Below are 12,667 nucleotides of genomic sequence, written 5' to 3'. Positions count from 1 at the left end.
TTTTAATCTGTATGATGTTATTTCTTTTGTGAAATACAACTGTGAATGTTCTCTGAAAATCATCTCTCTAATCTCATTTGCATATTCAAACTTTGTGGAGTTGTGATTGGTGGAGACGCATGAAAACCAATGGTGTTTGGTGTCATTGACAGTAAACCAGTTGGGACTAAATGAGATTTGAGAGCCACAGAGAAGAGGTCTGCGTTCTAGCAGCTCTCGAGACCCGATCAGATTTCTTTCTGCATGGGTTAAATCTCCGAATTAAAGCCTTTGGGCTCAGATTTTGGAGGAGAGATGTTCGGTCCTGAAACCGTCGTCAGTCAGTGACATTCTGTTCTTGCGTGGATGTTAAAAAAGATTTAATTTTGCAGAATAGCTAGTAAGCCAACAGTTTTCGTTTATTCTTATTTTTGGCTTAGCCTATAGTTTGAGTGACATATATCGTAATTAATTTAGCCTATTTTTCTCTGTGACTTTTTTACGGGGTTGACAGTACACTGTAAAAAAAAAAAAATCCCAGTAAAATTTACGGTAAAAAAACGGCAGCTGTGGTTGCCAGAACTTTACCGTAAAAAATACAGTAGCAACGTAAAAAAAAAAAAAATCTGTTAAATTTACGGTAAAATAACATATTTCATTAACTGATATAATGTTAATTTACCAACCTAATGAAGTACTAATATCTGTTTTGTACCTTTTATAATACACTGACAGTCACCAAACACAGTGGTGATAAGAGTCACATGATGATTCAAAGTTCATCAGAAGCAGCTTTTCCACAAGCTGAGGAGGACAATACTAATATATGGAAGGTGCACAAAGTGTCATTCACACACACACTAAACACCATCATGGTAACATGCATGAAATTTTAAAAATGCAATAAACATTAATTTAACAACATTAGATGTAACATAAAACCCTAATGTACATAACTGATTAGAAAAAAATGAGAAAAACTAAGAAGAAACAGAGTTATTTCAATGAAAATATATCAAATGTGAAGTGTCACGCAGGGAATTGTGGGAATGTCAATTTACGTTTTTTCACTGTAAATTTTACAATGAATTATAATTTTTCACTTCCAAAAACTGTGAATTTAACGGTATTTTACCGTAAAATTACATTAAATGTACCGTTAGATCTATTACAGTTATTCACCGTATATAGTACGTAAACATTCTGTAAACCAATTAACAGTTTTTCACCGCAGCATTTTTACAGTCTTTTACTGTTAAAATCACAGTCATTTTTTACAGTGTGGGCTATCATAAGACAATAACAAATAAAAATTTTGTATAGCCAACATTTTATATTTGTTATTCCCAATCACTCTCTCTTTCTTTAAATGTGAGATTCTGGAAAGGAGATCTAAATTTAACGGGACCCGTTGGGTTGGGAAGCAAATCATTATAAGTGGATAGCAGGGGAGCACAGAGTGAATTTTAAGGGGCAACGAGTGGGTGCGGAATAGAACCTTGTGGGAGCGGGACAAAAAAACTGTCCCATGCAGACCTCTAATACAGAGGAGAGCAAGTTTTAAAGTGAGTTATTTTTATTTATTTTTTTAATAATTGATGACTTAATTTACACTATTTTTCAAAGATATCACGATATCTATCAGATGCAGTATAATATCTGTTGCCACAATTTTATTGAAAAAAAAAACATTTTTTTTTTTAAAAGAAATTGATACTTCTATTTATCAAGGATGCAATAAATTGCTCAAAACAATGACAGTAAAGTCAAGTACAAAATATTCCTATTTCAAATAAATGCTGTTCTTTTGAACTTTCTATTCATCAAAGAATCCTGAAGAAAAATGTATAAGTTTCCACAAAATTATTAGGCAGTACAACTGTTTTCAGCATTTATGTTGATAAAAAGAAATGTTTCTTGAGCTGCAAATCAGCATATTAGAATGATTTCTGAAGGATCGTATGACACTCAGTCTGGAGTAATGATGCTGAAAATTCAGCTTTACCATCACAGGAATAAATTACATTTCAACAGTTCTTTTAAACTGTGATAATATTTCACAATATTACAGCTTTCACTGTATTGTGATTAAATAAATGCAGCCTTGGTGATCATATGAGACTTATTTTTAAAAAATGTAATGGCAGTCTCTTTTAAATGCTAAATGCATTTTCCCGTATTTTTGAAGGTTAATTTTCTCAACTCACTTGCTATTGCCTGTTTATTTTGAATCGCTTGATCGCTTTCCTTTCTCTCTCTCTCTCTCTCTCTCTCACTGTCCTGTCCACTAATGGCATGAAAATCCTAGAGAGTTGCATTGTGGGAAATGTAGCCTCCGTAAAATGCTTGATAGGTTTGTGTTGACCTGCAGAGTTGTTTCTTTGTATACGAGCCCTCCGCCCCTTCGACACCCTGCAGAGTCACATACCCTTTCCCCGATCACCTGGTTAATGACTGGATTGGGAAACGTGCTGCTTTGACAGAATCAGAGAGAATTGATGAACAGATTACAGAGTTCCAGAAGCGGCGGCGGGATTGATTCTGGAGGATGAAATATAAACGAGTACATACTGATCGATGTCTGTGTGTGTGTGTGTTGTACTGGTTATTGATCTCATAGATAGCTAAATCGGGTCTCCCCCCTTTAATGACACGGTGTGTGTTTTGTGTTATTGTGTAGTTCTTCATACTGATTCTTTCTTTCTTTTCTCATAACACGTGACGGATCATCTTGTGGAGGTTCTGTGTCTTTTCCTCTGCCTCGTTCTGTCATTCTGTATGATGAATGCTTTCAGGGAGAGGTTTTTTAAAGGACGACACTGTCCTCGCTGCATACCAATCATTCATGTCAATCATCTGCGGGCCGCCAGCGTGACAATGAGGCGTCCAGCGGCGCGAGGGCTCACCTTCACTAATCGATTTCTCTGAGCCTTAGATCTCCTCAGCTGTCTTTTTTTTTTTTTTTCTTTTAGAGAGAGATTATTTCTGTAAGAGCTGGATATGCTGGAGTTTTTCTCAGTGAAGTGCTGTTGTGTTTAAGATTCAGATGAGATCTTGATTCCTTTCCTGGTGTGCATTTTGTGTTTTCGACACTGAAAGTCTGATTATTCTTTAAAGGGGACCTATTATGCCCCTTTTCACAAGCTAAGTCTCTGGTGTCACCAGAATGTGTCTTTGAAGTTTCAGCTCAAAATACCCCACAGATCATTTATTCTAGCTTGTCAAATTTCCCCTTTTTGTGTGTGTCCCTTTAAATGCAAATGAGCTGCTGCTCCCGGCCTCCTTTCCAGAAGAGGGCGGAGCTTTAACAGCTTGTGCTTCAGATACTCAACAACAACAAAACTGGAGAATCTCACGCACTCACGCAAAATCTGGTACATCTAATAACAGAGTGTTTTTAATGTTTTTTTAGTGCATACATTGTATGTCTCCATCTGCGAGGAAACAGAAATGGTGGACTGCTGCGGCTCACTCAGGATGGGATCTATGCTAATAGGGCAGATTGTCACCAGTCATGGGCATGGTTTACATAAGAGTAGCGGGAAATCTGGAACCGTGCGTTTGGAGATACTGTTTATGATTTATGGGGATTATAAATAAAGAAGTGCTTGAATTTTTTTACCATTATAGGCTGGTTGTTTACACACACTGTGGATACACATCTGTGTTCAAACACCTGAAACCGTGTGATCAAAGCTTTTTGTATGCCAGCATATTAGAGCAGGTAACTAACGCAGATCATAAAGATCATAATAAGTTCATATTGAGCCAGACTAGCCTGTCTGTGTTCAGTCAGCTGACTCTAATGAGACCTTCAAATATAAAGCTCCATTTGTCTTCTTTTAAAACATACCACAGCGTTGCACACACTCCAAAGGGTTTCGAAAAGTTTTGACTTTGAGTTCAGGTGTCATTGTCATGGTTCTGGCTCAACAGGTTAATTGGTCAGATTTATATTTTTTATTTAAGTTGTACTCAATTCAAGGAGAAAGAATGAACTTTACTAACATAAAGTAAAACATAAAACTAATAGCCCTAATTATACTTCAGGTTGTGCCCTGTAAAGTTATCATACAGACATGAATTGACATTCCATTGACGTTCAGCCAAACCTTCAAAAATGCACTATTTGAAGTGTATTTTACTCCTCTCTCTCCTAATTATTTTTGTGCCTAAATACCTTTATTAAATAAATTAATTAATTTGTTATTGTTCACTTAGCTTCTTATGATATTCATTTTAATTAGATTTTGATCTAATATTAGATTTTGGATTATGATGTGAGAAACTTGCAGCTTTTGTAAAACTGAATGGATTTGAAAAGTCTCTTAATCTTTAATAAGAAGCTTGTGTGTGTTTCAGCTTGAGAAGTTATAAATGCAAACAGTATGAACTTGTGATCAATGAATGTTTCCTTTCATTTTTTCTGATGAACATGTCTATATTTAAATGATCATGCATATTTAAAGGTCCCGTTCTTCGTGATCCCATGTTTCAAACTTTAGTTAGTGTGTAATGTTGTTGTTCGAGTATAAATAAAATCTGTACAATTTTAAAGCTCAAAGTTCAATGCCAAGCGAGATATTTTATTTAACAGAAGTCGCCTACATCGAACGGCCAGTTTGGACTACATCCCTCTACTTCCTTCTTTAATGACGTCACTAAAACAGTTTTTTGACTAACCTCCGCCCACAGGAATACACAAGAGTTGCGTTTGTAGAGTGTGTTTGTCGCCATGTCGTCGAAACGCTGTTATTTTCATCCCGCAGTCCAATCACCGGGTCTGATTCCGGCTCAAATTGATAGGGTAAAATTAAAGACATGTTTACAATAACACTGAGCGCGTGCATCTCCACGTTATGGTAAGAGGCGTGACCTTTCCGGGCAAGGAGCGCTAAGCTGCTGTCGAATCACAACACAGGAACCGCTGGCACAATCAGAACTCGTTACGTATTTCTGAAGGAGGGACTTCATAGAACAAGGAAGTCATCAGCCCGTTTTTATGACGATGGAAACAGCGGTATACAGATAAGTAAATTATGTGAAAAATACTGTGTTTTTTTTACACGCGAAACATGAACACATGTTATATTGCACACTATAAACACAATCAAAGCTTCAAAAAACCACGAAAAACGGGACCTTTAAGTGATTGGCTGTGTAACACCTGAAGGGGCTGGATTTTACATGAGTGTGTGTTATTAGAACCAGCGGACTTCATGACAATCACACCACAGGGAATTTACAGTGAATACACACACACACACACACCAAAAAGGGCACTGAATTTGCGACACATTGTGCATTTTGGGATTTTGCACTCTTTCCACTTCTCTTGTGAAGTGCGTGCTGCCTCTGCGAGTGTGTGTGCCATACTCTGCTCAACTTCTTCATTACCCACATAATTTAAACAAAAGCCTGTTGCTGTAGCAACAAGCCTCTAAGTGCTTCCTCCATGATGAAGGGCCACTTTTCCTTTACTGTGTGTGTGTGTGTGTGTGTGTGTGTGTGTGTGTGTGTGTGTGTGTGTGTGTGTGTGTGTGTGTGTGCGTGCGTGTGTGTGCACGTGCACCTTTATGTGATTTATGAGGACACAAATGTGTGTAATGACATGGGTATTACACTGGTATTACGACGTAAGTATTTCATGAGGAATCATTTCACGAGTCCTCATATTTAAAATAGCTTTGAAAACATACTAAACAATGTTTTATTAAAAATGTAAAAATGCAGTGTAGAGTGTGTGTGTGTGTGTGTGTGTGTGTGTGTGTGTGTGTGTGTGGAAGGATACAAACTGCTATTTTCCCTTACCCACAGTCTCAAGACACAGCCGAAATTCTCTAGATCTGTTCCTGTTCCTGAGGCAACATTTTAAGGCATCATGGAAATGCCCCCTATGGACAGCAAATGTGACTTAATTATGCTGCCTACTAAGATACTTTTAAGCCAGTGCTTATTCAGTCCTTCACAGATGCATGCAGTGCTGCAATTCCAAAATATATTTCATAAAGCTCAGTGAACAATAAAAGATGATGACAAACAAGAAGAGAAATATTTACTATTGTATGTATGCTCTTATATTATGCTAAAATATTCAAATATGCTGATTCAACTTAAACTTATTTTTATGTGTGTGTGTGTGTATAGTATTAAATTTAATTGAATTTAAAAAAGAATAAAAAAACTATAAAATTGCATCACAAAATAAAATAAATAAATAAATAAATAGATAAATAAATTGTATACTTGTTAGCACATCACTAATAAAATGAAGAAAAAAAGGGCACACGTACATAATTCTGAATTTGTGAATTAGGTGTCTTGCAGACGGAGGGATTTAATAACCTGTCATCTTTTCTGTGGACTCATCTGAGAGATTGTGTCGTTTTGAATGTATGAAATTGTATTTTAAATTTCATCTTGTCTAATTGAACGACACAGTGAGTTAATGTGATGTTGTGAGGTGCGGCTCTGATGCCGCTGATGTTGGGTGGGGTGATGCGGTGTTGCTGTGGCGCAGTGATGCTGCTGTATTTGCCGGTAACCGCGGGTTACTGGGAGGCAGTCTATAAATAGCTCAGTGTTTCTGCTGCTGGAGTCACGGGAGAGAACACACACATGAGCTAAATATAACCCTCACTCGCTCTCTCTCGCTCTCTCTCCCTCTCCCTCTGAAAACACAATCAGTGACACTTTGAAACTGCAGCAGAAATCCTTGATCACATAAATGCTGTATCTTCTCTTTCTTTCTTTCTTTCTTTCTTTCTTTCTTTCTTTCTTTCTTTCTTTCTTTCTTTCTTTCTATTCTGAAAATGGATGAAACTGCAATACTGTTGTAATTGGTCGAAAAGAAAGCATGCAAAGCGATTGTTTTAAAATGCAGCTGCAGTACATTTTTTACATCTTTCTTCTCCCTGGGTGACCTGTAAAATGTGTGTGAGAGAGAGAGATTTTGTCCTTTAATCTTTAGAGGTCTGTTTCAGCTTCTTCTTGTCTTCTCTCTCTCTCTTTATATATATATTTTTTCCTTTTCCTTTGTAGTGCTTATGTGTAGAATGATAACACTCTCTATCTACGCCTGAGTCAGTCCAGATGCATTGATACTGACAGATCATGGTGAAGAACAGGGACGTGTGTGTGTGTGTGTGTGTGTGTGTGTGTGTGTGTGTGTGTGTGTGTGTGTGTGTGTGTGTGTGAGTGTGTGCACCTGGTAGTGTGTGTGTGTTGTGTTTGAGGTTTTACCTCTGTATATTTTATACATCAGTGGTAAGAAATGTGAAGAATTTGTGAAGAAACTGCATCAAATGCCTTATTACTCTTCATATGATCGTGAAAGAAAGAAAGATGGACCAATTTTAAACAAAAAACACCATAACCGTGTATATTAGGTTGAATCTAAAAAAAAAAAAGGTCATATTTCAACCCTAATAATAAAAATAAATAAATAAAAATTGCTTAAAGATTTAATTTTCTTTATGCAAACTGTCATATGTTATATTTCTATAGGACATTGGCTTTAGGGACAATTCACACTGACTAATTGGTTATTGAGTTTGACTAATATTAGATTTTTTTTTAGTTTGCATAGTCTCTGTGGCGTCACTGCATCACTGTGCTCTGTATGCTAATTACAACATTAGCTGTTAACTGTCAAATGGTTTTCGTGATAAATCCCTCTCTGAGAAGTAGCATCTTTTTGAATTTGGTTTATTGTTAAAATAATAACTGCTGAATTGAATGTTCTCAACGGTGCATCTGTAAGGGGATCTTTCTGTATTTCTCTGTCTCTTTTTTGAGATGAGTCTCTATGTGGTTGGGTTCATTACTCTGGGCATCTCTGTAGAAAAGTATTTTTTCTTCTCTGTGTGAATGTGAGTTTTTCTGAGCGCTGCTCATGTTCAGCGGTGAGATGTCTTTTTTTGGAGCTTGTGCGAGTTCCCATATGAGATTCCAGATCGCAGATCACATCTCAGACGTTGTGTTTATCAGTCCATCATGTCTCAACATCTCCTCTCACCTGCGTGTTGTTTTACAGGATCAGTTTATTCGTAAATCAGAACACATTTGCTGACATGTCCGTCAGCATCAAGCCCAAGACACCTGCAGCCTCTTCACTGACAATAACCTCTCCTCTCATGAACATCACGTGACTAAACATCAGGACCGCATTGAAGAGAGAGATAGGAAGAACGAAATAAGGAAGGATAGAGGAAGGAAGAACAGAAAAAGGAAGGAAAGAACGAACCGGGAGAAAGAACGAAAGGAAGGAAAAGGATAAAGAACTAAAAGGAAGTTAGGTAAAGCAGGAAGGAAGGAAGAAGGAGGGACAGAAAAGGAAGAATGGAAAAATTAAGGAAAGAAAGAATAATGAACCAAAAGGAAGGAAAGTAAAATGGGAAGGAAGGAAAAACAGACAGGAAGGAAGGGAAGAAGGAAGAAATTAAACGGAAGTAAGGTAAAACAGGAAGGAAGGAAAGAAGTAAGAAGCAAGGAAGGTAGATAAAAAGGAAGGAAGGAAGGAAGGAAGGTAGGTAGATTGAAAAGGCAAGGAAGGAAGGATAAATGGATAAAAGAGAGAATGAAGGAATGAAGAACGAAAAGGAAGGTATGGGGAAAAAAAGTCAGGAAAGTAGAATGAAAAAATGAAGAATGCAAAGGATAAAAATAAGGAAGTATGGTCAAACAAAAATAGGAAGGATGTTAGAGTAATGGAAGGATAGATGGAGGGAAACAATGAAAAAATGAAGGAAGGAAAATGAAAAGGAGAGTAAGAAGAACAGGAAGGAAGGAAGAATGAAAAAGGAAGCAAGGAAGGTTGAAAAAAAAGAAGGTAGCAAGATTGAAACAAGGAAGAAATGTAGAACAAAGGAAATAAGAACAAACAGGAAGGAATGAAGAATGGAAGAAATAACAGAAATAAAGAAAGTGATAGAAAGGCTAAAGGAAAAATATCAAATGGCAGAATGAAAGAATAAACTGAAAGAAAGACCAAGCAAATAAAAGAACAAAGAAACAGACAGAACTGGAGGATAAAAACTACAGAACGAATACAAACCACTTATAATAAATGTTTGGCATAATGAAAAGAGCAAGTAACGGTGTAAATGTGCAAAAAACAAAACAAAAAAAAAAAACAACCTAAAGAACAAAAAGATGAATGAAATGATGTCAGAGACAGAACAAACATAGGAATAAACAACAGAACAAACGAACGAAAGGAAGCAGCAGTGTTCACAGTCAGAAGAGAAGAGTGGAAAGAGTCTCAGATTCACCTTCACTCATGCGGTTTCATCTCCACGGATCTCAGCGGTTCAGGAGTTTACACTAGTGCGCTTTCATTTTAAAACACTTTTGCTACGGTTACACCTGTCGCTTAAACTTCAGAGACTTTTGAAAAACGCCATTTTAAAACGAAAACGCACTAGTGTAAACACTGTCCTTAATCCACTGCAGCCCTCTAAACACAAGACAGATGAAAGAAGAACCAGAGTAAATAATTATTCCTTCCTGTTCGACGGCCAGCATGCCACAGGCTGTGGAAACAGAGCGCAGGAGTCGGCCGGAGGCTCCTTAATGTGTGTGTGATGAATTATGTATCAGTGTCTGCAGGGCCTGTTGTCTTCTGTGTGCTGGATGATTGAATGAAGGAAGAACTGGAGGATGTGAGTCTGGTCAAACAGCACCATTAATGCTATTGGTTTAGGCAAGCTTCACTATTACAGTATCCATCCATCCATCCATCCATCCATCCATCCATCCATCCGTCCGTCCATCCATCCATCCGTCCATCCGTCTATCTGTCTGTCATTCTATTCATCCATCCATCCGTCTGTCTGTTATTCCATCCATCCATCCATCCGTCTATCTGTCTGTCTGTCATTCCATCCATCCATCCATCCATCTATCTGTCTATCTGTCATTCCATCCATCCATCATCCATCCATCCGTCTGTCTGTCTGTCATTCCATCCATCCATCCGTCCATCCGTCTATCTGTCTGTCATTCTATTCATCCATCCATCCATCCGTCTATCTGTCTGTCTGTCATTCCATCCATCCATCCATCCGTCTATCTGTCTGTCTGTCTGTCTGTCATTCCATCCATCCATCCATCCATCCGTCCATCCGTCTATCTGTCTGTCTGTCATTCCATCCATCCATCCATCCATCCATCCATCCATCCATCTATCTGTCTGTCTGTCTGTCATTCCATCCATCCATCCATCCATCCATCCATCCATCCGTCTGTCTGTCTGTCTGTCATTCCATCCATCCATCCGTCTGTCTGTCTGGCATTCCATCCATCCATCCATCCGTCCATCCGTCTATCTGTCTGTCATTCCATCCATCCATCCATCCATCCATCCGTCCATGTCTATCTGTCTGTCATTCTATTCATCCATCCATCCATCCATCCATCCGTCCATCCGTCTATCTGTCTGTCTGTCATTCCATCCATCCATCCGTCCGTCTATCCGTCTATCTGTCTGTCTGTCATTCCATCCATCCATCCATCCATCCATCCATCCATCCATCCGTCTGTCATTCCATCCATCCATCCGTCTGTCTGTCTGTCATTCTATTCATCCATCATCCATCCATCCATCCATCCATCCATCTGTCTATCTGTCTTTCTTTTATTCCATCCATCCATCTGTCCATCTATCTCTCTGTCATTCTATTTATCCATCCATCCGTCCATCCATCCATCCATCTATCCATCTATCCATCCATCCTGAATACATGGCATGAAAATGCTGCTTTATTGAATTTATTTTTTATGTGAAACATAGCTATATACATTTAGGGTGGTCTTTGTTGACAGGGGCCAGCAGTTAATTTAGAAACAACTTAGAAACACTGTAGTAACCCTCTAGAACACCCTAGCATGCTGTTGAGTTTTGCACAGCTGAGCACCCCTCACGGTTTCTTCAAAAAAATGTGTAAATCTGGTGTATTCTATTGAATTCTAACTGTCATCTTTATAGTTTCTACGAAACAGACTCAAACAACTGATGTTGTGCTCTTGTGTGAGGCCATAGCTTACATCTCAGCATATTTTCTGTCTCCTATCAGTAGATATGCAGTCGTATTCCTCTCCAGAGATGTTGCGATCCGACTCCAGGCCTGAGAGCAACTCCCAGCGGTCTCCCGGAGGGTCTTATCTCCTTCATTAATCCATCCCTCTATCGCTCTTTCTGTCTCTCTCTTTGTCTCTCTCTCTGCTCGCTGATAACGGAGAACATGGAAATGTCAAGGATATTTTATTGGCGTTTCTATGAGCCTGAAGTGGTTATGTGAGCTTGCACATGTCCTTGGCATTTTTTTGTGTACAGTTTCTGACAAGCCTTTTATGGTGATGGATTTTTGCTGTCAGTTTTTGAACATTGTGTATACAAACCAAATTTGACTGATGTTTGAAGAGTTTATTTTTGAGCTTGTCACCCTCCATAAAAACAAATGTATTTTTAGCTGTGGATTTGACAAGCACTTCACTTGACCTTTGTGTACTTCTTTGTGTTTGTGCAGGATGGCTATTCAGGTGGATAAGTTTGATTTTGACAGCATGCCCGTGACGGACCATGACGCATTGCGACTGGCCACAGTACGCCAACAGGAAGAGAAGAGACAGCAAGTGCAGGGAGGGCTCATCAACAGCACGCTGAACATCCACTGGACCATCATATCCTTTACTGAAAGCAGCTGTCCTGATAACCCTTACAGCGGCACTGAACACATCTGAGCTTACCTTACCTGAGTGTTACCTCACGCCGGGTTCAGACTACACAATGTTTTTGTCTGTTACGATTGTCACTGTGTCAGATTTTGTGCGATTTTGACTCCTAAATTCTTGTCGTGTCATGGACAAGAAACATGACACATTCCAATCATCGCTCGACATCTTTGATGATGTGCGTGATGTCATCAAAAAGGCGGAACTAGTGACTGATTCTGGACAGTGTTACTTTTGTTGATGAATAATTCTCATCAACAACATTTTTTCACTGACGAAAATGAGACGATATCTAAATAAATATTGAATGACAAAAACTATGAAGAAAAACAATGAATGAAAACAAGACGAAAATGTTAGGGAGGGGTGTCCTTAAACGTCTGAGAGAAAGAGAAGAGCGTGATGACACAAAAGGGAGTTTAATTCAGTCCAGTTGTTTGTGCGCACACAGAAAGCCGCCTCTCAGATGTCACGAGTACTGAATTGAGCTCTCTTTTGCGTCTTTTCAAATACACACAAAATTCACATAAACACGGTCGATTATGTCTTAAGTGAATGTAAAAAGTCAAAAGACTGATTAAAACTAAATCAAAATTTGCTGTCAAAATTAACACTGTTTCTGGAAACAAGAGCGTAAACAAACAATGGCTACTGAAGCGGCGAAGGAAAATGTAATGAATGATTTGCTAGCTTAAATTAAACATGGCAGTCTTCACAGGACGTCGTAAAGGGACACAGATTGCTATCCTGTGTGACCCACTATGCGAGATAAAACAATTGATTCTTGCATCCTGACACGCATTGTCTTTTGACACCCTACATCAAATTAATTGTGCCAAAATCATGCTGATATCATGTGGCCTGACCCCGGCATTAATCACCATAAAATCACTGAAACACAGTGGCATATTGCTTTTATATAATGACGACAATGTCATATACAGTACATAATATA

At 38.4% G+C, this 12,667-nt stretch overlaps 1 protein-coding gene across 2 annotated transcripts in view; it reads left to right on the top strand.

Annotated features, from left to right (window-relative positions):
• The window catches only part of trappc9 (trafficking protein particle complex subunit 9), a 258,472-nt gene that overhangs the window by 155,664 nt on the left and 90,141 nt on the right, over nucleotides 1-12,667 (top strand). For both annotated transcript variants that reach the window (XM_048203094.1, XM_048203092.1), the window contains one exon: nucleotides 11,508-11,661. In XM_048203094.1, the coding sequence (XP_048059051.1) occupies nucleotides 11,508-11,661 (154 nt within the window). The remainder of the gene's footprint in view (nucleotides 1-11,507; nucleotides 11,662-12,667) is intronic.

This window comes from Megalobrama amblycephala, linkage group LG9 (assembly GCF_018812025.1).
Source record: "Megalobrama amblycephala isolate DHTTF-2021 linkage group LG9, ASM1881202v1, whole genome shotgun sequence".
In the NCBI taxonomy this organism is placed as follows: Eukaryota; Metazoa; Chordata; class Actinopteri; order Cypriniformes; family Xenocyprididae; genus Megalobrama; species Megalobrama amblycephala.
The sequence above is the reverse complement of the archived record's forward strand: the minus strand, read 5'-3'. Positions and strand labels throughout refer to the sequence as shown.